General features: G+C 34.3%; 2 protein-coding genes and 1 long non-coding RNA gene across 8 annotated transcripts in view; 2 read left to right on the top strand and 1 right to left on the bottom strand.

Moving 5' to 3' along the window:
* Positions 1 to 21,387, top strand: part of LOC141454658 (ras-related protein Rap-2a) — a 234,324-nt gene that overhangs the window by 159,444 nt on the left and 53,493 nt on the right. The gene's annotated exons all lie outside the window — the stretch shown is intronic.
* The window catches only part of LOC141454662 (uncharacterized), a 59,454-nt gene that overhangs the window by 1,682 nt on the left and 36,385 nt on the right, over positions 1 to 21,387 (top strand). For 2 of the 4 annotated variants that reach the window (XR_012458859.1, XR_012458860.1), the window contains exons 3-4: positions 23 to 223; positions 16,791 to 16,830. This is a non-coding gene — a long non-coding RNA (uncharacterized lncRNA). Of the gene's footprint in view, positions 1 to 22; positions 224 to 3,794; positions 3,930 to 16,790; positions 16,831 to 21,387 lie in introns of those variants that run through there. The other 2 variants (XR_012458862.1, XR_012458861.1) reach the window with 2 other exon arrangements.
* On the bottom strand, positions 14,321 to 14,822 carry LOC141454659 (uncharacterized). The gene is made up of 2 exons (XM_074129130.1): positions 14,691 to 14,822; positions 14,321 to 14,584 (listed from the first exon to the last, which is right to left on the bottom strand). The coding sequence occupies exons 1-2, from the start codon at positions 14,805 to 14,807 to the stop codon at positions 14,399 to 14,401; spliced, it is 303 nt and encodes a 100-aa protein (XP_073985231.1). The 5' UTR covers positions 14,808 to 14,822; the 3' UTR covers positions 14,321 to 14,398.

Raw genomic sequence — 21,387 nt, 5'->3', positions numbered from 1 at the left:
TTTTTAAAATTTATAATTTCAGTGACGTCACTTTTTTTCCAGACCATTCTGAATGCCCCAATAGGTCCGTAACAGATCTCCAAATGTGATCACTCTTTTAAGTTTTTTTTTAAAATTGTGAGTGATAATTTTGTGAAATCGTGAATAACAAATTTGTTATGAAAAATGTGATTGATTGCAAAGTGATATTTAAAAGTCCATGCTTTTGACCTAAAAAATTAAGGTATGTACAATTTTATTTGGTTATTGCATTTGTTGGAAGGGGGAATTTTATAAATTATTTTGTCTGAGAAGAGTTATTTATAAAGTCAAGATCAATGTAATGCGATGCCATTTGATTTCTTATCTTCATTTCTACTCTTTATTGAAAATATATTTTGTGAAAGTATTTCTTCTTTTTCGAAGCTGTTACAATCACTATTCATAAGTTCATGGTTTATTGAAGCATTGATTTAGTGTCCAAATTTGTGCAATCATACTGCACATTGTAACAATGATAATGCTGTTATTGATTACTGTAATGGAAATTCCGTTTATTAACCAACAATATTGATAAAAAGTAAAATTATGGTTGGAAATCAAGCTATATAACTGCTGATTACTTTAGTTTCCTAATTCGTTCGTTTTCTTTAAGCAATTTGAACACATGCTCTCAACTTTTGGTCTTCAAATGAAGAGATTGTGAATGCAAAAAAAAATAGTAGATTTGTCTGTACTTGAATGATGCTATTTTCAGGCGATATTCTTAGACAGAGCTCAGGGGAAAGGATTCTTAGATTTTGATTTTTGTGACAAGATAGAAGTTGGTTATTTAAATTTTCGGTCACCGTTTAGTGTAGAGGTTTCTAACTCGCTGCCGGTGGGCCGCATGTAGCCGTCCTTGAATAATTTTATGGCCTGCGATAAAGACATATCTAAGGAATAAGTTATGAGCGCTTTTGATCTATTATCAGCTGCGAATCGTTTTTATCGGAAATGAAATTTATTTAACATAAAGTTACACTGTAAACTTTCCGAAAAATATTGCTTATCCAACTCTTCAGTTGTACACAATTGCGGTTTTGTAGCTAAATTTTTGAAGGAGACATAAGGTAATAAAGTTCAGGAGCTTTGCATTTCCTTCATATTTCGAATTGCTGTATCTCCTGTTTTATTGGTTTAATCTTTGTGGAAATGTGTGCAATTGTAGTTCTCGATTATCTCTACAATCGTGCCTCATTGCAGCTTTCTGTCTCATTTTTTGAAGGAGACATAAGGTAATAAAGTTCAGGAGCTTTGCATTTCCTTCATATTTCGAATTGCTGTATCTCCTGTTTTATTGGTTTAATCTTTGTGGAAATGTGTGCAATTGTAGTTCTCGATTATCTCTACAATCGTGCCTCATTGCAGCTTTCTGTCTCATTTTTTGAAGGAGATATAAGGTGATAAAGTTTGGGAGTTTTCCATTTCCTTCATATTTCGAATTGCTGTATCTCTTGAGTATGAAAAAATGGATCATCTTATTATTACATAGCACCTACATATGTCACAAAAAAAAAAAAAAAAAAATTCCAATCAGGTAAATCTGGCACAAAAAGTTATGAGCGTTTTTGGATCTACTTGATCTTAACAGATGAAAATCCTATACGTAACTCAATTATGTTTTGTAAATAAGCGAATTGAGATCGAATGGCAAGAGATAGGTGAAATAGTGCACAAATATTTCACTAATTAAATAAATTTAATATTCGACCATCACATAATTTATTAATTATTTTATCTATGTTTATATGAATAATAATTAAGACAATAATAATTAATTCTGTTTTTAATTTTCACTGCAAAAAGTTAGTTTAGTCGTTCCAATTTAACAGTTATTTGACAATCAACCCTTATAGAACTGTCCTACTGGACAGTTCTAATACATATCAATTTTATAAGCGGCCTGTAGGCTTATAATGAATTTCCAAATTGGCCTACAAGATCATTTCGGTTGGACAGCTGGTTTAGTGGGTCAGTTGAGAATGGTCTTTCTAATTTTATACTTTATTTTAAATTGTAAGTCTTTTCTCTTTATGCAATTCTTTTTCTGTTCTGATATTTTACTTTGATAAACAAACAAACTTAAAATTAGCTAAATTTAGTTGCACAGTTATTTGAATGTCTTCTCAACTTCTTTTAGTCTTAATTTTTAAGTTAATCTCCAATAGGTTCTAAAGTAAACTGATGAATGGCCGTAAAATAATCACTGGTGTAAATATTATTATTCACAAATTTCAGCTAGATATATTCGAATACAGAATAAGGAATGTATTCTAATTTTGTCTGAACACCCTTTGACCTGGTGAACTTTGACATCAACTCTTGACAAGCTTTACAGAATACCTTCGTAATATTAACGTTAAAATCAACAATAATTAAGTCAAATAAATCAAATTATTGATTTTTATTAATAGAATTGTTCTTTTAATGTTCCGATACTTTTTAAAGATCTGGTTTGACTGATTATAAACTATTTTTTACGTTGTGAAATTACTATTTAAAAAAAAAAATCATTTTAGAAGTGAATTTTAAACTAACTGCTGCTCCCAAAACGAATTTATATTGTCCTAGAATCATAGATAGTACTTCCCTCCCATCAATTAAGTATTCGCGCTTATCGCTCTAGCCAGCTAGCGTAGTAGATTTAAATATTGGTCTCTCTTGAGAATAAGCAATCAATTCTCGATTGTTGCTCAGGTTTTCGATTGCGTCTGGCAACCCGAGATGTCCTGCCGAGCTCAAGAGCATTTTAACCTATACTATCTGGTCATTCAGTCTTATCTCTTGATGCTATTTAATTGACGTTTGCATAAATAACTACTCCTAAATTGTACTTGTTCGACACTCTTTTCACTTACGCCGCCATCAGTACGGCAATCGTTTCTACCTACAAAGACTTGGTTCTTGCTTAACGTTCACTTTAGCCTCATATTGAATTTCCTTAAAATAGCACTTCTCTCATCACAAATGGAATTACGGTATTTTACCGTACAAAAGTCAAACCTGGAATGTACTGACTAGATATAAACGAAAAGAACTGAACATTCTATATATTTCTCTTTTCATTTCTTGACAAAACTTTTACCAAGCAACAAACGACTTCATTTCCAAAATGATGTTCAAATTGTTCTGGAAATATGGAGTGCAGCTTTGGGGCAGAGTTCAAATTTCCAATATCTATAGAAACAAAACTTTAAAAAAATGGAATCTCTAATGCCCTTACTTTATTTTATTTTACTCTCTACACTCTTTATCTGCTATGTTTCCGATGCTGCAAGATCCCGTTATGGTCAAGTTCCACGTTTCAGTTTCCTCACATCCTAACCCTCTAGTTGCTGCATTGTTAAGAAATCCTCCAAGAAGATGATTGAAGTACCAGTGACCATGTCATCTTCTTAATGATTCGATATTGCTCCAGTAAAAATTAGTCTTCGTCTAATAAGAAGTACTTAGAATAGAGTAATGTGGCTAGAGAAGATAATGGCCTCGTACCAAAGGATGTCTCTAAATAATTGTTTAATCGATCATTTCGTTTCTTTCTCTTGTGTTGTAGCGTGGGCATGTTTTGAGATTTTTGTTTTCGTTATTACGCTGTGTACTTATATTGTACAAATATGAGCCACAACTTTGGTTAGATCTCAGCCTACTGCTTGGAGTCTCTTTTCTGAAAAATATACAAATTACAAATAAAAATAATAATTATTTTTTAATTTAAAAACACGTGACATTTACTTACCAAAGATAAACATCCAATAAAAAAATGTTAATAACAGGAAATTAAAATGTAAGTCAATGAACTTTATGCAAAGCAATAAATCAAAGTTACAATCGACACTTTTTTTTATGCAACAAATATTTGCTTATTTCCTACTCAGAGAGAATATAATAAAAAAGTTCATATCGTATGTAAAAGGTGTGTCCAAGACCTTCAAAATTTGGTATATAAGGTTGCAGATATTGGCTAACAGTATCAGTTCTATCGCAAACAGAACAGACAACTTACAACCATGTTCAAATTCCTTGTAAGTATTCAAATTGTTCATATTTATAGTTACTTTAACATACTATTGTTTCCAAATTTTAAAACTGTATCTAACTAATTCTTCTTCATTTCCAAAAAAAAAACCAGTTCTTGGTAGCTTTGGCTATTGCCTGCGTAGTGGCTGTAGAAGAGGCCGAAAGAGTTAAGAAGCAAGTGTATGGTCTTGGTCTAGGATACACTGGACTTGGCTACACCGGTCTCGGCTACGCTGGAGTCGCTGGAGTCCTTCCATACAACGGATACACTGGACTTTATGGACATTATGTATATTAAATTGGCATGAACTAAATGTAAATTGCAAACTTTTTGGCTACCATTAAAATAAAATTTTTTCCGTTTTATAAAAATTTGTTTTTAAGTTTTCTTTCCCTTACGCTAGAGGTTGCCCTTCTTAAAGTACTCGAATCTTCACAGTTGAAGCTTGAAGCCTTCTGTTGGCTCAGATTTGGATACTTGGTTTTCTTTTGCGGTTTATTGCTGAGGAAATCATTTTCCAAAACAATATACCTTAAATACTTTTTTTTCTTTTTTACACGCTGCGAATCTAAAAAAAATCTCAACTGTATGAACGTCAAAATCTACAGATAATTATTGTGTGGGACTCAAATTTCAATACTAAATAGTTCAGTAGTTTTCTTCATTTTCTAACGAAAGGTTTTTCCTATGTATAATTGGCAAAGCTATTGCTACTAGAGCAGGTTATTGAGAGAATTTGAATCATTGTTTGCCAGCTAATCTGTATAAAATTCTATAATTCGTGAGATCATACCTCAGAGTACAATAGAATATTTGCAGATATTTATTTGCAGACGAAAGTTTGGATTTTGATTGCAGTTATTGCAATTATTATTTTTTTTTTTATGATTTAAGGCGCGTCAACGTCTAAGGTTATTGGCGCCCGGAGCTTTTTTCAGTGCACTGCCGGCCTCCGGACAGTGTTCTCTCGTTACAAACAACACTGTCCATCACCGGACATTATTATTATAATTATTAATTATTGCAGTAATTAAGCTTGGTCTTTGGGAGTTTTCCTACTCTCTTGGCTCTATAGAAATCACTGTGCATTTTAAAATGACATTGTAATTAAAATTTTTAAAGGTTTCTGACAAAATTTATTGTACATATTTATTTATTTTTAACTCATTTTCATTCTCATTCATTCATTTTAACTCATTTTACCTCATTTCTTACTTTTAAATTGATCTGATAATGAAATAAATATAGATAATATATTGGGTTATTAATTATAAGGCATATGATCCAGTACACTTAGCACCTAATACTTGTTTATGTATAGATAGATAGATAGATAGATAGATAAATTCTGTATTTCGTGAAAATACTTCACATTACAGGGTTCTGTACAAAATTGTGGTATAACATAAAATAGAGCTTGAAATAAATTTAGAAATAAAATCAAAATTATTTTTTTATCATACAATTAGAACTAAAGTACGCTTATAATGCTTAATTAAATACAAAAACAAAAGAGATTGAACAGAAAGAAAAAATAAAAAGAAAAAATAAACGACACCTACACTTAAACATATACAATCTCATAAAAATAGTAATATATAAACATAAAAACGGAAAATAAAGAAATTCAACACTTTCTCACCATTATTGGCCTCTTCATCATTCATTAATTAAAAAAGATCTTAGTTTGAATGCTTCATTAATAAAGTAATATAATTTATTTAATTTTATTGGTGTCAATATATTCACCAAATTATTTTTTGAATTTGTAATAAAACTGGCGAGATGGTGATCCCTTATGGGGTTGTATATGGGGCACTGGAGCAAGATATGTTCCAGATTTTCCTCCACATTCATATTGCATATATTACAGAGGGTGCTAGTGTCGACAGAGTGGTAACCTCCGCTTCTGTTCCAGATTCGAATAGTCTTGTCTCCAATCACTCGTACTTGGCTAACCACTCTTATCTTATCAATGGAACATCTATACATTATATAATCTTCCATCATACCCAACCCACTTATGCCTCTCTAGACGGCACTATAGCTTGGATTAATTGCTCTCTGTATATCAACTGAGATAGAGTGATTGTACCATCTCTCTATTAAATCCGAAACTTTTCTTTTGATATTATCTACATCGTAGTTGTAAATAATGTTTGGTTCCCCAATAACACTGAGCCAGAGGCGCAATTGAGTGAAAAAATTTTGTGCTGCTTTATTATTCTCTTTACCATCCAACTCTTTTAACTTATTCCAACATTGTTTTGGTAACCTAGTTTCGTCCATAGATAGAATTCTGATCCAGTTAGACAATAATCTTTTAAAAACTGACAGACTCAAGTGTGGCCTCCCCGTTTCCAATCATAACTAAATAGTCAGGTGTGTTTTTTGGCCAGCAAAATAATTGTTTAAAATATCTGACTTGAGCCCTCTCCACAATCTCCAAGTGTTGCGGGGCCCAGATTTCAGAGCCATACAGAAGTGTGCCCGCAACAATGGCATCAAAAAGCTACACCCTTGGCTCCCAAGAATCACATTTACTCTTACACAATATGTTAATTACTTTGCCTATCTGGGGTATAGTTTTATTTAGAAAATGCAGAGCGGCACATTTAAATTTAGAGTTGGAGGTAAATGGTACTCCGAGATAGATATATTTATTATCAAATTGCAGTGGTTTATCATTCCAGAAAATATTTTTATACTTTTTTGATTTATTTGAGGAGCAAAAAGGGACTATTTTTGTTTTATTTGGATTCAGGGTTATAGCATTGTTAATACAATATTTATCTAATATTTTCAATTTACTAACCGCGTCGCTCCAAGATTGGCCAAACAGTACCACATCATCCTCGAACAATAACATTATGATTTCTTTCCTATTGTTTACGTTCAGTCCGACAGCTTTACACTGTTCAAAAAATTTAACGATATCGTTTATATACAGAATAAAAAGAAGTGGACTTAAGCAGTCCCCCTGGAGTACACCTTGCGTGACTTCTATCTCCTCAGAGTGATTTTTATGTTTCAAGTACATACCCGCATTATTGTATAAATCCTTAATAATACGAATTATCTTCCCACTGACTCCTATATAATATAATTTATACCACAGTTTTTCTTGGTCAATCGAGTCAAATGCTTTTTTAAAATCTATGAATACACCAAGAAAAGAACTTTTCTTAAGCCTTTACTTGTTTATGTATAAAAATTATCTTATTTTTGAAATCCGACCCAGAGGAGTTATTGTGGCACCTCATTTAAAGTGATTTTACAAAGTTTCTTCATTAAAGATGGCCTTTTTTTCAAACGAAACACAAATTATCGAAGAAAAAAAATTGTGGAATTTATTTATGGAATATATCTCAAAATTATTGATTGTTTTTAATTGTTGTTTCAATAAATATTGATCAAGAAAGATCAATGAAAACAAATCTTCCAATTCATTTTAGATTCAGATTTGAATTATTCGTTTTTATCATTGCCATTTATTTTTTTTGATATTTCCTTATTTTCTTTGAATGACTTTTAATCAACAGAAAAAATCCTTTTTCTGCACCCCCCCCCCCGGAAATTATCCCCAATCCGTATGACTTACCCCAACAAAATCGTACATTCCGCTTCCTCTCATTATTACTCTTGATACTTTTTCCCCATTTTCTTGGTAAAATCTTTGAAAAACTCTTGTTAGCTCGTTTCCAAACTTTTATATCTCTACTCAAGTTCATATATTTGTGATCACCAATTTGGGTTCTGCAATTCCCATTCTACAAACAATTGTATCCAGAGCTATGGACATTATCGCTTCTTTCCTTGAGCGCAAGCAGGACTGTCCAGCGGTCTTCCTCTTTTCAAGCATTTGTTGGGTATGGAATCTGGGCTTATTATGCCGCACAAAGCAATGATTTCTCTTTTCTTGGTTGTCCAAGATTTTTCTATAATATTGGACAATAATTATTCAATTCAAGTAGTGCTGAAATTCAGTAGTAAAGGCGGAAAAGTTAACATTTCTCGATCTAAATGCAATATACAATGCTGTTGCTGACTGATTAAGATATTCTACCTTAATTACTGACTATAACTAAATAACTAAAGTTTTTTTATGTCTGGCCTTTAGAAAGCGAGGACTCTTGCCTCAAATAATGATACACGGTCCCTCGCACTCCATCCTCACACCGTGTTGGCGTTGGCCTCCCTCTTGACGGTGTTCCGGTGAACAGCCACAAGAGCGTACCCAGTCATCACCGCAACAAGTACTCGTAGATGTTCATTTTCTTGTTCGAAACAAGCACCTTGTGGGTATTAGTAATTTTTCTTTCTATAAATCCATTCTCGTATTTCTTTCCATTTCTTCGTAATCCTGTCCCAATATCGATTCGAGATCGCTAAGGCAGTTTTAAGTCTACAGATCGATGTTCTTGACCCTTGGACTGCAATATTTCTTTAACTCTTTCATTGCTCTCAATCAATCTAGTGACATAGGATCAAGAAAAGTATAACTATCATTCCTTGAAAAAAAGAAATAATCTAGGAGTAAATTATAAATGTATTTTCATGGTCAAAGAGCCCGAAGAATAAGGCCAAGCTTTTTAATGGTAAAGACGTTTCATACTGTTGTAAGTAACTCGCGGAAATGTACTTCAGTGAAAATTATTTTTTGAGAGAAGAAATTAAAAAAAAAAAACAACGTCCAGCAACAAATAGTTTGTTTTGGAAAATGATTTCCTCAGCAGTAATCCGCAAAAGAAAACCAAGCATCCAAATCAGAGCCAACAGAAGGCTTCAACTGTGAAGATTCGAGTACTTTAAGAAGGGCAACCTCTAGCGTAAGGGAAAGAAAAAACTTAAAACAGATTTTTATAAAACGGAAAAATTTATTTTAATGGTAGCCAAGAAGTATTGCAATTTACATTTTGTTCATGAAAACGATGCCAATTTAATATACATAATGTCCATAGAGTCCAGTGTATCCGTTGTATGGAAGGACTCCAGCGACTCCAGTGTAGCCGAGACCGGTGTAGCCAAGTCCAGTGTATCCTAGACCAAGACCATACACTTGCTTCTTAACTCTTTCAGCCTCTTCTACAGCCACTACGCAGGCAATAGCCAAAGCTACCAAGAACTATTTTTTTTGGAAATGAAGAAGAATTAGTTACGATATAGTTTTATAATTTGGGAAACAATAGTAAAGTAACTTATAATAATATGAACAATTTGAATACTTACAAGGAATTTGAACATTGTGGTAAGTTGTCTGTTCTGTTTGCAATAAGAACTGATACTGTTAGCCAATATCTGCAACCTTATATACCAAATTTTGAAGGTCTTGTTTGGTCTGGACACACCTTGTATGTGGTCTCGTGTCAAGCAATTTTGTGTGTGTGTGTGTTCAGGAAATTAACAACTTGCATAAGGGAAATGTTCTATTGCATTGATTGGTTTAAAAATATTACCAAGTTTATTGGTTTGGTACGTTAGATGGTGGAGTTGTACACCTACAGAATCATTTCGTTGAGAAGTATTATTTATAAGCATTTATTTAAAGTTTTGTCTGAATATATTGTTTAGGATGGGGAATTTAAATGTATTTTTTTTATATTTATTTTGAGGGGTCGGCCCTCTTTAGTCATTAACTTGCTGTGAATGCAGTTGTTATTTACGTCCAAGTATTTATTTTTGGATGATCTCTTTTTTTGCAGAATTAACTGAGGTGTACTAGTTATAGAGGAGAAGAAACATTACATCCTAACTATTCCATTAAGTCTTAAGGGTTGATGTGGCCTTATTATTGGACGTGGCCAATCTTACTCTACTTCTTGAGGAAAGGTATTTGGGCATTGGACTCTCCCAAGTTTCTGTTTAGTATCCAACTGACTAGACTTCCTCTTCCAGAGATGGTACACTGTTTTGTAGATAGGGAGAACATTATCCAGAAACCCTAGCAGTGCACATGATTATTTCAGAAAATTCATGCGCCTTAATTTGTTTATTTTGAATGCGAACTAAGTGTCAGTTAGCAACCCTCTCACTCTCTGTCGTCAACATCTAAAGATTTCATTAGCCGCAGTTGTTAAAAAAATTTTTTTTTTTGAAACTCCTAAAAAAGTTTTTTAATTGTCATCTTAAGTTTGTAACCTTCAACTTTCGTAAAGGTCATGTTTAAGTCCTCCATGGTGTTGTGAAGTTACTGAAAGGTTCGCAATGCAAGGTGTCCAGCTCATGATTTCATTATAATTGATCGATTATAAAGTATAATTGGTCGATTATAATTATAATTCGATTAGCTTTCTACTTTCCAGTGTTTCTACTTGCTCAGTTGTTGTAAAAATATTCAAAATCAGATTGTTTTTCTTGTGGAAATTCATTGCAAATTTTGGTTCATACAAAACAGGCAGTTTTACCCTTACTAAATTGATAATTATTAGATTAAATGTGAAATTCACTGTTATACCTTTTAGCAAACCGTTTACGGTTTAATGTAGCGAATTTAGTTAAGGCCCAGGCTATAAGTACCAAAAATCTATACAAATCAGATACATATTTATACTTAATGAATGTACACGAATAGCTGCTAATAAAATAATATCATTTAATTAACACATAAAACATGGAGATTATTGCAGATTTAATCTCTTTAATTAAATGACTAAAATTTAAATTACCCGACCCTTTGTAAGAGCATTATAATAATTAAGCGGATTAAAAAGCAACGTTACAATTAAGATAATCTTGTCCGGGGATCATCAAAATGTTGTTCAATTAAATCATCATATGTTTGATTGACACTAATTTTAATTTCATAAAATTATGAGATTTGGGAATTAATGTTTCATGATGAAGTATTAAGTACAGTCTTTCTCTCAATGTGGGCGATAACGTCCCCTTGTGAACGCTGGTGACCTACAGGGGGGCGGTAAAGGGTCCAGAGAAAATTGGGGGGGTATTGAAGCGGTTTAGGGGGGCGATAACTGATTTGTGTCCTTCTAAAATTTTAAATTAAAATCAAAACCTATCCTACTACGCTACATCGATTATTTCGTTGTTTCGTTAATTTTGGCTACTCTGGATTGTGGTCAACGATTTTTGATAGCATTCCCATCGTCGTATGTGTGTGAATGTGGCTGTGGCAAAGCTGCTAACCAGAAAGAGAAATCGTTTGCATGTTACCGGACTTACGGTTGTTTTTTTGAGTAAATTCGAGCCTGTTAAAAATCATCAGATTCATCCTTTACATTAGATTATTTTTAAAATTTAAATTGAAATGTTTGTTTTTATTATTTGAATAAAAGTTTTTATAAATACTACTGCCGACAGATAGCTGACGCTCCTTTCTACGGTGACTAACCTCACTCTTCACAACGACCTCAACATTCCCTTCATTGACCAACTCGCCCAAGACTAAATATCAAAAATTCCATACTGTTCTCTCGACTACTCTAATCCTCTTATATAGTGTCGCTTCCTCTGACATCCCTAATACTCCTCGCCGACAGAATCGCCAGTGGCCCCGCGACTTCCTTACTGTCTGAAGAACTAAACATCATTATTCTCCTGTCTCTCCTCCTCACATTCTCCTCTCTCCTATAGAGAGTGCTACCACTGTGTGGTTTCTCTCCTCCCGCACCAGTTCATCACTCTCTCCATATTTACTTATTGTATACAATGTAAATTACAAAATGTATTTAAAAAAATATATTTTATTTATATAGTTGCCTTTGATTGCTCTCATTAGAACAGTCTCAATTAAAATGAAAGTTCGAACCCAGAAACAGGATAAGACTCATATGGCACGCTATAATTAAATTAAAGTAATGATTACGATTGTGATTTTTAAGATTTGGTAAAGTTGCAAAATTTTGGGTGGCGCTAGAAAATTGATTCTCAAAGTGGGCCGTAGACGGAATAAGTTTGAGGAACCTCTGATTTAGAAGAATGATTGGTGAGACCATTGATTGACAGAATCCCTAAATATTGTTTTCTAAACCTTACGGAACTCTCGATAAATAAATTGTATGCTTACTAATTGGGCATTAGTCAAATCTTATTTCGATAATAATTTAGTGCCTATTACAATTAATTTACTAAACAAGAACATAGAATTTCTGCTGAGTTCCATCTATAGATATACCTTAAAACTCTTCTTTATGTGGTATATTATTTTTATATTAATTGTTCATTATTTTTGGTGACTGAATCATAGTTTCAATAGGATGAAAAATTATTGCCAGTTTCAGTCATTATAAACTTTATTCTGTCAGAGCTTTCGATCTAGAGACTAGAGTCATCTTCAGGGCTGTGGAACATAAATACAGTGTGTTAACAATTATATTACAATGAATATGTATAATGTAACGCAATTTACATTATTTACCAAATTGACAATGTAATATTTTACATCATTAAAAAGTTGGTGTGTCTTCTATTTTGTCTGCTCATGGACTGAGTGTGATCGATTGTATGTGTTTGGTTGTGAGATTGTTATTTTTATATATTCTTTTTTCTTTCTCTTACGTATCTCTCGTAAGAAAAATTATTGCGATTCAACGTTTTCACAGTGACGTCACGTTTCGAGGTTTCTGAGAACGAAAAAGTTGCTCAAAACGAAAATCTTAATAAAATCAGATTCTTTATTTTCAATAGCATTATTGAAGACATTGACGTTGGGGGCCATATTGGTTTCCCAGTAAAGTTGTAGTCGTTTTTCTTCAGTTAATTGTTGGCCCCTTAAAGATAAGGGAAGCATTTCACTTATTAACTCACATATTAATGCTATAATTTCCGTTTTAATCTATTTTCCGAGAAAATATCTCAGAGAAGGATTGAGATTAGAATTTTTTTTTTTTTTTGGTCCTCCAGTAGTTACATTTCAGAAATTACTGTTCTTTACTCTAACTACATACGTTGATAAGCATTAAATATGTCATGAAAATTCGGTGTAATTTCATTTTAAGAGGTGTCATGTTTCTGTCAAACCACTGTAGCTTAGTGAGCATGTACGAGGGTCGTTTGAAAAGTCCGTGCAAAAATAAAAACTACTTAATTTCTGGGGGTAAACCTTCTTTATTTTTCAACATAGTCTCCTTTTAGGCTTATACACTTCGTCCAACGCTGCTCTATTTGTTGATCCCTTCCGAATAATAGGATTTGTCCAAGTCTGAAAAATAGCCATTCGTTTCTGCAATCAGCTCCTCGTTTGAATAAAATCTCTTTTCCGCCAGCCATTTCTTCATATTGGGGAACAAATAGTAGTCATCTTTGGAGGGAGAAATAGACTTGGAGGGAGCCAAGTCTGGAGAATAGGGAGGATGTGAAACGAGTTGGAACCCTATTTCTATTAATTTTGCGACCACAACTGCTGAGGTGTGAGCTGGTGCGTTGTCGTGATGGAAAAGGACTTTTTTGTGGGCCAATCGTGGGCTTTTTCCTTGCAGCTCGGTTTTCAAACGGTCCAATAACGATGAATAATATGCACCTGTAATAGTTTTACCCTTTTCCAGATAGTCGATGAGGATTATTCCTTGCGAATCCCAAAAGACAGTCACCATAATCTGTATTGTAGCCAACCAACTTAAATCAATTTTTAAATTACATTCTGATTTTTTCATTAAAAAATTTGTTGGGGAGGCCCATCCTTCCCCCTGTATACCAACTCTAAATTTTTATTTATTTTAATGATTTAAGGCGCGTCAGCATCTAAGGATATTGGCGCCCGGAGCTTTTTTTTCAGTGCACTGCCGGCCTCCGGACAGTGTTCTCTCGTTACAGACAACACTGTTCATCTCCGGACAGTGAGCTGTAAGAAGCTCCTAGATCTAAGGGTCAGCAGCTGGATTCGAACCCGGGACCTCCGTGTGGGAGTCCAGTCCGCTAACCGCATAGCTAATCCCTTCCCTATCCACTCTAAATATATATAATTTCCCGTAGATCAGGATCGTACCAATTGAAAAGTCTTCTTAACTACGTCTCTCAATTAACAATTTCAAAAATCGTGTCTATAATAGATCTGTTTGTACATTGAGGTTTTTGAACTGAGATTTCGGAGGTTGATGAAATTCTCTTTGGGTTTAGTGACTTAAAAATTGAGGCTGCATCTAGTCGGCACTTCTAAGATGTTTTCTTCAGAGTTAAGGTAGCTCACAATAAAAATAGGTTTGTGTTTACTCCTCCATGATTGCTCTTAGATATCTTCTCTTCAGAATCCCAGATATTAGTGACAAAACTTAACGATAAAGCGATCTTATTCTAAGTAATATAATGAGGTAAATTTATAAACAATAATTTTTATAAACAGAAAAAAAAAAAATTTATTTTAATGGTAGCCGAAAAGTTTGCAATTTACATTTTGTTCATGCCAATTTAATATACATAATGTCCATAGAGTCCAGTGTATCCGTTGTATGGAAGGACTCCAGCGACTCCAGCGTAGCCGAGACCGGTGTAGCCAAGTCCAGTGTATCCTAGACCAAGACCATACACTTGCTTCTTAACTCTTTCGGCCTCTTCTACAGCCACTACGCAGGCAATAGCCAAAGCTACCAAGAACTGTTTTTTTGGAAATGAACAAGAAGAATTAGTTACGATATAGTTTTATAATTTGGGAAACAATAGTAAAGTAACTTATAATAATATGAACTATTTGAATACTTACAAGGAATTTAAACATTGTGGTAAGTTGTCTGTTCTGTTTGCAATAAGAACTGATACTGTTAGCCAATATCTGCAACCTTATATACCAAATTTTGAAGGTCTTGGACACACCTTGCATTATATTCTCAATAAATATTTTTATTTTATTTTTGGGTAAGTGGAAGAAATAAAAAAAGTGTTTTGCTTAAGAAAGTGTCCGTTATATTATTTTTGTCTTTCTATACGATCGATATTTTTTAGTACATTGACTTTACTTATTGATATTAAAATGATAGCCCCAGCTCTAGGTGGGTAGCTTTAACTTCTAAATGACCTTATTGCAGTGGCAGACTATCCAATTGTACACTAAGTTGTCAATTGATCTCGCGATGTACAAAAAGAGCTGTAGAATGTGCAGACAATTTGTGCTTATTTCTATCAAATCACAGTAGTATAAAAACGTTATTAAAAAAAAATTAAATAAAATAAAAGATGAAGCATCTAAGCATCTGCTTTATTTCTTTTCATTTCGTACCATATTTATCTCTCTGATAGATATGGATGTAATGGTTTTTCTTAACGGATATTAGAACAATGCAAAATTATCCACGACAAAAAAAAACAAAGGAAATGGAATGTTAGTGTTAATAAGTAGCATCCTTGTTTAAACGGATGTTACGTTCATCTGTTTTAAATGAAAAATAAACCAGATTAAGGAAGTTAATGAGTTCCAAAATCTGTAAAAGTAACGTCTAATTTTTCGTGCCGGCTTTTAGGCCCATCAAATTAGGTGTCGTGGAAGGAGGCGACTAGAAAATATATGTTACTCTAAACTTCACATATTAACCATTATAAAAAATCGTAAGGCCTAGTCCGGGAATCGAACCCACTAACCAGCAGTGTATCTTTTAGCTGATCTTCGGCTCACTAAGTTCTTAAATATGGATTAAAAGGTTGTTTTATATCGGTGCTAGCGCATTTAGTCAGAAGATATTGCTGGACGAATGGCTGCTGGAAATAGTTGCTTATGGGCTCTTCAAACGGTGTTTAGAAGTAAAAATGTGTCAAGAGCAGCAAAAATAAGGCTTGTTTAAGACAGTGCTGAGGCCGATTGTCACCTGTGGCTCAGAAACATGGGTTTTGACCCGTGCAGATGAGCAAAGGATACGCAGGTTGGAAAGGAAAAAATTAAGGAGAATATTTGGACCTGCGAGGAAAGAGGAAGACTTCAGAATCAGGACGAACCAAGAACTGTTTGGTGAGCCTGATATTGTGTCTTACATAAAAGGAAGACTGCGATGGTTGGGACACAAACACCGAATGTAGGATATAAGGGCTCCAAAGAGATGGGCATCCTGGCGGGAGAAGGCCCTGAGGCAGACCAAGGCTGAGGGTCGTGGAGGAAGATATTGAGGCGGTCGGCCCTGCACGGTTGGAGAACGGCTGCGAGGGACCGTGAACGGTGGAAAGCTGTTGTGGCTGAGGTCCAGGCCCTTCATGGGCTGTGATGGCCAGGGAGTAGGAGTAGCGCATTTAGTGTAGACTGGCTGATAAAGAGGCTGAGAATCTTGTATATCTTTAGACCCCTTCTCAGGATCTACTCAGTAAAATTTTTGAATTGCCAACCTGTTGAATACCTACCAAAATTACTTTCAATGAATGTCCGTCCTGTGGCTTCTGCCCTTTTAAGGTCCCCGACTCTAGAGAAACCACGAAGTAGATGGACAAAAGAAACTTTAATAAGGTTTTGGTCAAAATCGATCCTCATCTTATCGAATTTTTTTTAATGGCTCATATTTATGTAAAGCTTTTTTTTCCGAATATTTATTTTGGGGTGGATATTGAACCTTTTAAAGTATTATGTATGAGCTTACAACTTAAAAACCGGGGATGAATAAGAAGCTGAAATTCTGATCTTGAAGAAAATGGGTTGTTAGTCGAGAAGTGCGAATTTCCCAACGATATATTCGTTCCCAGCGTTTTTCAAAGTTAATTGAAAATTCCCTGAAATTTGACCGACAAACCTTATTTAAACCATATTTTTGTTATTGTTATTAAATTGTCATTTCCATGCTGATATTTATCTATTTCAATCTTTTAATTGCTGATTATGTTTTTACAGGTAAGCTTTGGTGTGGGAGACCATCATTTGAGTGAATCGAGTAAGTTACTTTATCGATTATTTTGCATTTTGTGAATCCATAGTCATTTTAGGGCAGTTCTCTTTCTAAGGTGCCATTCAATGATTAGTACAGAATTACCACTTATTTTGTATCGATTCACAGAGAAAAAGTTCAATTCTATTGCTGAGCTTGGGTGAAAAATCCAGACAAAGTTAAATTGCTTTTTCAAGCTTCTTAAAATAGGTGTGGAAAAATTTGGGGCGAACAGTACCCAATTTTTTCTGACCATTATTTTATGTAATGAAAGATTCTGGGAAACCTGGACTTTTATTCAGGGAGTACATATTGTATTCAGTGGCTTTTCTCCTCTACTGTTGTTTTTTAAAATTTTGAAATTTCACCTACCATAATTAATGCCTTTAATTATTAAAACTGATAATGAGACCGCACATTATGCTTACGTGATACTTAAGGGAGAGCTGAGGCCTGTCCTCTCCTCCAGAGAGTTACCTTAAGGGATATTTTAGAGTGAAAGCAAAGTGGTGCAAACGTTCATACAATTTTCTACCACCGTAATGCATTTTTTTCAAACATGGAATTTGTATGGAAAAATCTGGCAAAAGCACAAAAGTTATTGAGTGAAAAAATCATTTCCGTTCATCCGATATTCTTTAAATTGGATATTGTGTGTGTTGGGGTTAATTTAAGGTACTTCAACATCAGTGGTTGAGTTGCTGTGATTTATTGTTTTTGAGGTAAAACATGTTTTTTGTAAGAACAAAATGTTCACGCACACTTTGTGACAGAAAGTGACCAATTTGTAAAAGAACAAATTTTTATTCGGACTAGGAGATCTCCAAACGGACATTTCCTCAAAATAAGAAATAGGTTCCTTCTATTTTCTTAGTAGAGTAAGTAAAAATAAAGACGATTTTGGGGAAATAATGAAATCAAAGTAAAAAAAAAATATTTTATTTATGTGAAAGCTGTATTTATTTACATAAAAATTATTTTTGTATGTAATTTCATTTTGTATACATTATGTCAAATTGAAGTACAATTTTATGCCCATTATTACTTTACAAATTAGAACAAAAATTCATTTTTAAACAAAATATGATCCATAAAATCCAGAGAATGGATAATATCCAGCTGAGTAAGCAGATGGTACAACACCCGCATATCCATATGGATATCCTCCAAGAAATACCTGTTTCTTGACACGTTCTGGTTCAACAGCCATTACACAGACCAGAGCCAAAGCGAGGATGAACTTGAAAATGGGGGAAAAAAATAAAGTTAGTTTTCATGAATGGGAAAAATAGTAATAATAATAAAAGAAGGGAAGGGATTAGCTATGCGGTTAGCATACTGGACTCCCACGCGGAGGTCCTGGGTTCGAATCCAGCTGCTGACCCTTAGATTTTCTCTTCCTAGGAGCTTCTTACAGCTCACTGTCCGGTGATGGGCAGGGTTGTCTGTAACGAGAGAACACTGTCCGGAGGCCGGCAGTGCACTGTAAAAAAGCTCCGGGCGCCAATAACCTAAGATAATAATAATAATAATAATAAAAGAAAATATGGCATGAAATTCATTACACTTTCTTAAACTTATGATTCTCAAGGTTCTGATTTCAAAAATTGTCCTTAATTTTTCTAATATTTACTAAATCCTGTATGGCTACTAATGCTAAAGGTTCTTTCTGTTACAGTTCGCGGTACTTTTGTCAGATGATGGCCCGGAAACGTTTCTAATGAAAAGCCCTGTATATCACTGTAAAAATTCATCTGTAATACAATAATTTTTGCCGGAAAATATAAACATTTTATGCTTTAATATACAATCAAAATTTAAAGGAAATCACAAAAAAAATCGCTTATTTTAAATTGAATTTCTGTCTTATTTTATTCGTCAGCGAATTTGATGCTTATTGAAAGCTTTGAAATTTTCTATGTTGTAGGAGCACTGTTGAATGAGATATTTTTCCAAAAGAAGATTCAAATAAATCGCCTTACATCATCTGTGTATAGTCGTGGGCAAGTGGTTATCTTTGGTAGATAGCGGTCCACCATCCGGATAGATCAATATGCTGAGTAAATAACTGGCGAAAATTGTAACTTAGCAGTGAAGAAGCTACCCTCTTCTGTTTACTTGTGAAAATCTTGAAACTTTCTAATCGAACTGGAAGCAGGATTTTATAAACTTGAAAATGTTAACTGTGAAAGGAACTTCGTAATTATGGAGAAAAACAAGTCCGTTTTTTATTTTTATTATTTTTTTATTTTCATTGGATCTGAATCAACTCTCAACGATTGGAACTGATTTTAAAAAACTTGTTCACAGATTCTAACAAGTGTTTTTATTTATTTTGGGACTTCGCTGCCTTACAAATGCCATGCATTTTATTAAAACTTTTTTTTGCGAAGTTAGATGGTTATTGGCTGGTTTTTTTGCCTTAAAAAAAAGAAAACTCATTTCATGTTTTTCTTAAATTTTGTACCCATTGTTTTGAAAAGGTTTTCTGATAGAAAATGAATTTAATGTTTACATCTAGTCTTCTAAGTATTTAATCAATGCAGATTGTAGTCTAGCTTTTCCAGTATTTCAGTAGGAGTGGCCATTTTAAATTAGACAACAGATTTGTTAATAATTACAAAAAAAATTTAGACTTACGAATAACTTGAAAGATGTCATTTTTTCCTGATTGAAGAAGATTACCGGTTCTAGTTAGCTATAGAACTGATATAGTACGCATAGTTCTGTCTAGACTTTATATACTGTACCATCTGAAGGTCTTCTTAAAGACACACCTAGTTTCTTGGTTAACTGTCGGTCATACATTGTTTATTTTGGGATACATTATCGATTTATGTAATTATCTTTCTAAACATATGTTTTTATTTTTACAAGTGGTGGGTGGGAAACAAAAACAAACATGGCGTGAAAGATTCACACGATCATCCAATACGGTAATTATTTTACAATTGTAAGAAGATAACATTAGGTGAGGGCAGATGCTTCTTAAATTACTCTGCTGCATCGAATGCAGCTACTGAACCGGTCGCATGAACCCCATATTGTGAAACAATTCACTCAGATTCTCTAGGGAAGTCCTGCTAAGAGCAAGTGAAAGTTCTTTGGAATAACTACGTCCTGGTAGTCCGAAATCACCCCTTTCTTCCAACGCTATAGCTAGTTAATCAAACTACAGGATTTAGGTAGGATATAATTCTCCATTCAACTCCTAAGAATCTACACCATTCTTGTTTTTCTTAAAAACGGCAAGGCAGAATAATAATAGTTTCTAGTCCTCATTAAAACTTCAAAGTTATTCTTTCTTTTTTTTGCGTTTATTTATGCTACAGTCAGCGCGTTAGCGCTATAAGTAATAGTGATAACCGATTAACAAATGATAAGTAACGAGTGGAGAAGTTACCCAGTGGTAACACTCTCAAATAATAGTCACTCTCTTCACCGGAGAGGAGATCACGAGACCACTGTCTTTTAAGACGTCTTGCCCGGGTTGTCAGGAAGAGTTCTAGAAGAAAGATTTTGAGCCAGAGGATTTATTTATACGAGGGTCGTTTGAAAAGTCCGTGCAAAAATAAAAACTACTTAATTTTTTTGGGTAAACCTTTTTTATTTTTCAACATAGTCTTCTTTTAGGCTTATACTCTTCGTCCAACGCTGCTCTAGTTTGTTGATCCCTTCCGAATAATAGGATTTGCCCAAGTCTGAAAAATAGCCATTCGTTTCTGCAATCAGCTCCTCGTTTGAATAAAATCTCTTTTCCGCCAGCCATTTCTTCATATTGGGGAACAAATAGTAGTCCGAGGGAGCCAAGTCTGGAGAATAGGGGGGATGTGAAACGAATTGGAACCCTATTTCCATTAATTTTGCGACCACTACTGCTGAGGTGTGAGCTGGTGCGTTGTCGTGATGGAAAAGGACTTTTTTGTGGTCCAATCGTGGGCGTTTTTCTTGCAGCTCGGTTTTCATACGGTCCAATAACGATGAATAATATGCACCTGTAATAGTTTTACCCTTTTCCAGATAGCCAATGAGGATTATTCCTTGCGAATCCCAAAAGACAGTCGCCATAATCTTTCCGGCCGAAGGAACGGTCTTCGCCTTTTTTGGCGCAGATTCCCCCTTGGTAACCCATTGTTTAGTTTGTTCTTTGGTCTCATGAGTGTAGTGATGTATCCATGTTTCATCCACAGTGACGAAACGACGCTTAAAGTCCTGCGGATTCTTCTGGAACAGCTGCAAACCGTCCTTGCAACACTTCACACGATTTCGTTTTTGGTCAAGCGTGAGCAATCGTGGCGCCCATCTTGCGGATAGCTTTGTCATGTCCAAATGTTGGTGCAAAATATTATGTACCCGTTCATTCGAGATGCCCACAGCACTAGTAATCTCACGCACCTTCACTCTTCTGTCATCCATCACCATATCATGGATTTTATCAATGATTTCTGGAGTAGTAACCTCAACAGGGCGTCCAGAACGTTCAGCGTCACTTGTGCCCATATGGCCACTCCGAAAATTTTGAAACCACTTATAAACTGTTCTAATCGAAGGTGCAGAGTCACC

The sequence above is a fragment of the Rhodnius prolixus genome, unplaced genomic scaffold, assembly GCF_049639745.1.
Source record: "Rhodnius prolixus isolate KJV_2025 unplaced genomic scaffold, Rpr scaffold_9, whole genome shotgun sequence".
Taxonomy (NCBI): domain Eukaryota; kingdom Metazoa; phylum Arthropoda; class Insecta; order Hemiptera; family Reduviidae; genus Rhodnius; species Rhodnius prolixus.
The sequence above is the reverse complement of the archived record's forward strand: the minus strand, read 5'-3'. Positions and strand labels throughout refer to the sequence as shown.

Excerpts from the sequence above, each read along its gene's own strand:
- LOC141454659 (XM_074129130.1), bottom strand. The coding sequence starts at position 14,807 with ATGCAAGGTGTGTCCAAGACCTTCAAAATTTGGTATATAAGGTTGCAG. Across the intron at positions 14,585-14,690 it reads CCACAATGTTTAAATTCCTT|TTCTTGGTAGCTTTGGCTAT; the intron begins GTAAGTATTCAA and ends CCAAAAAAACAG.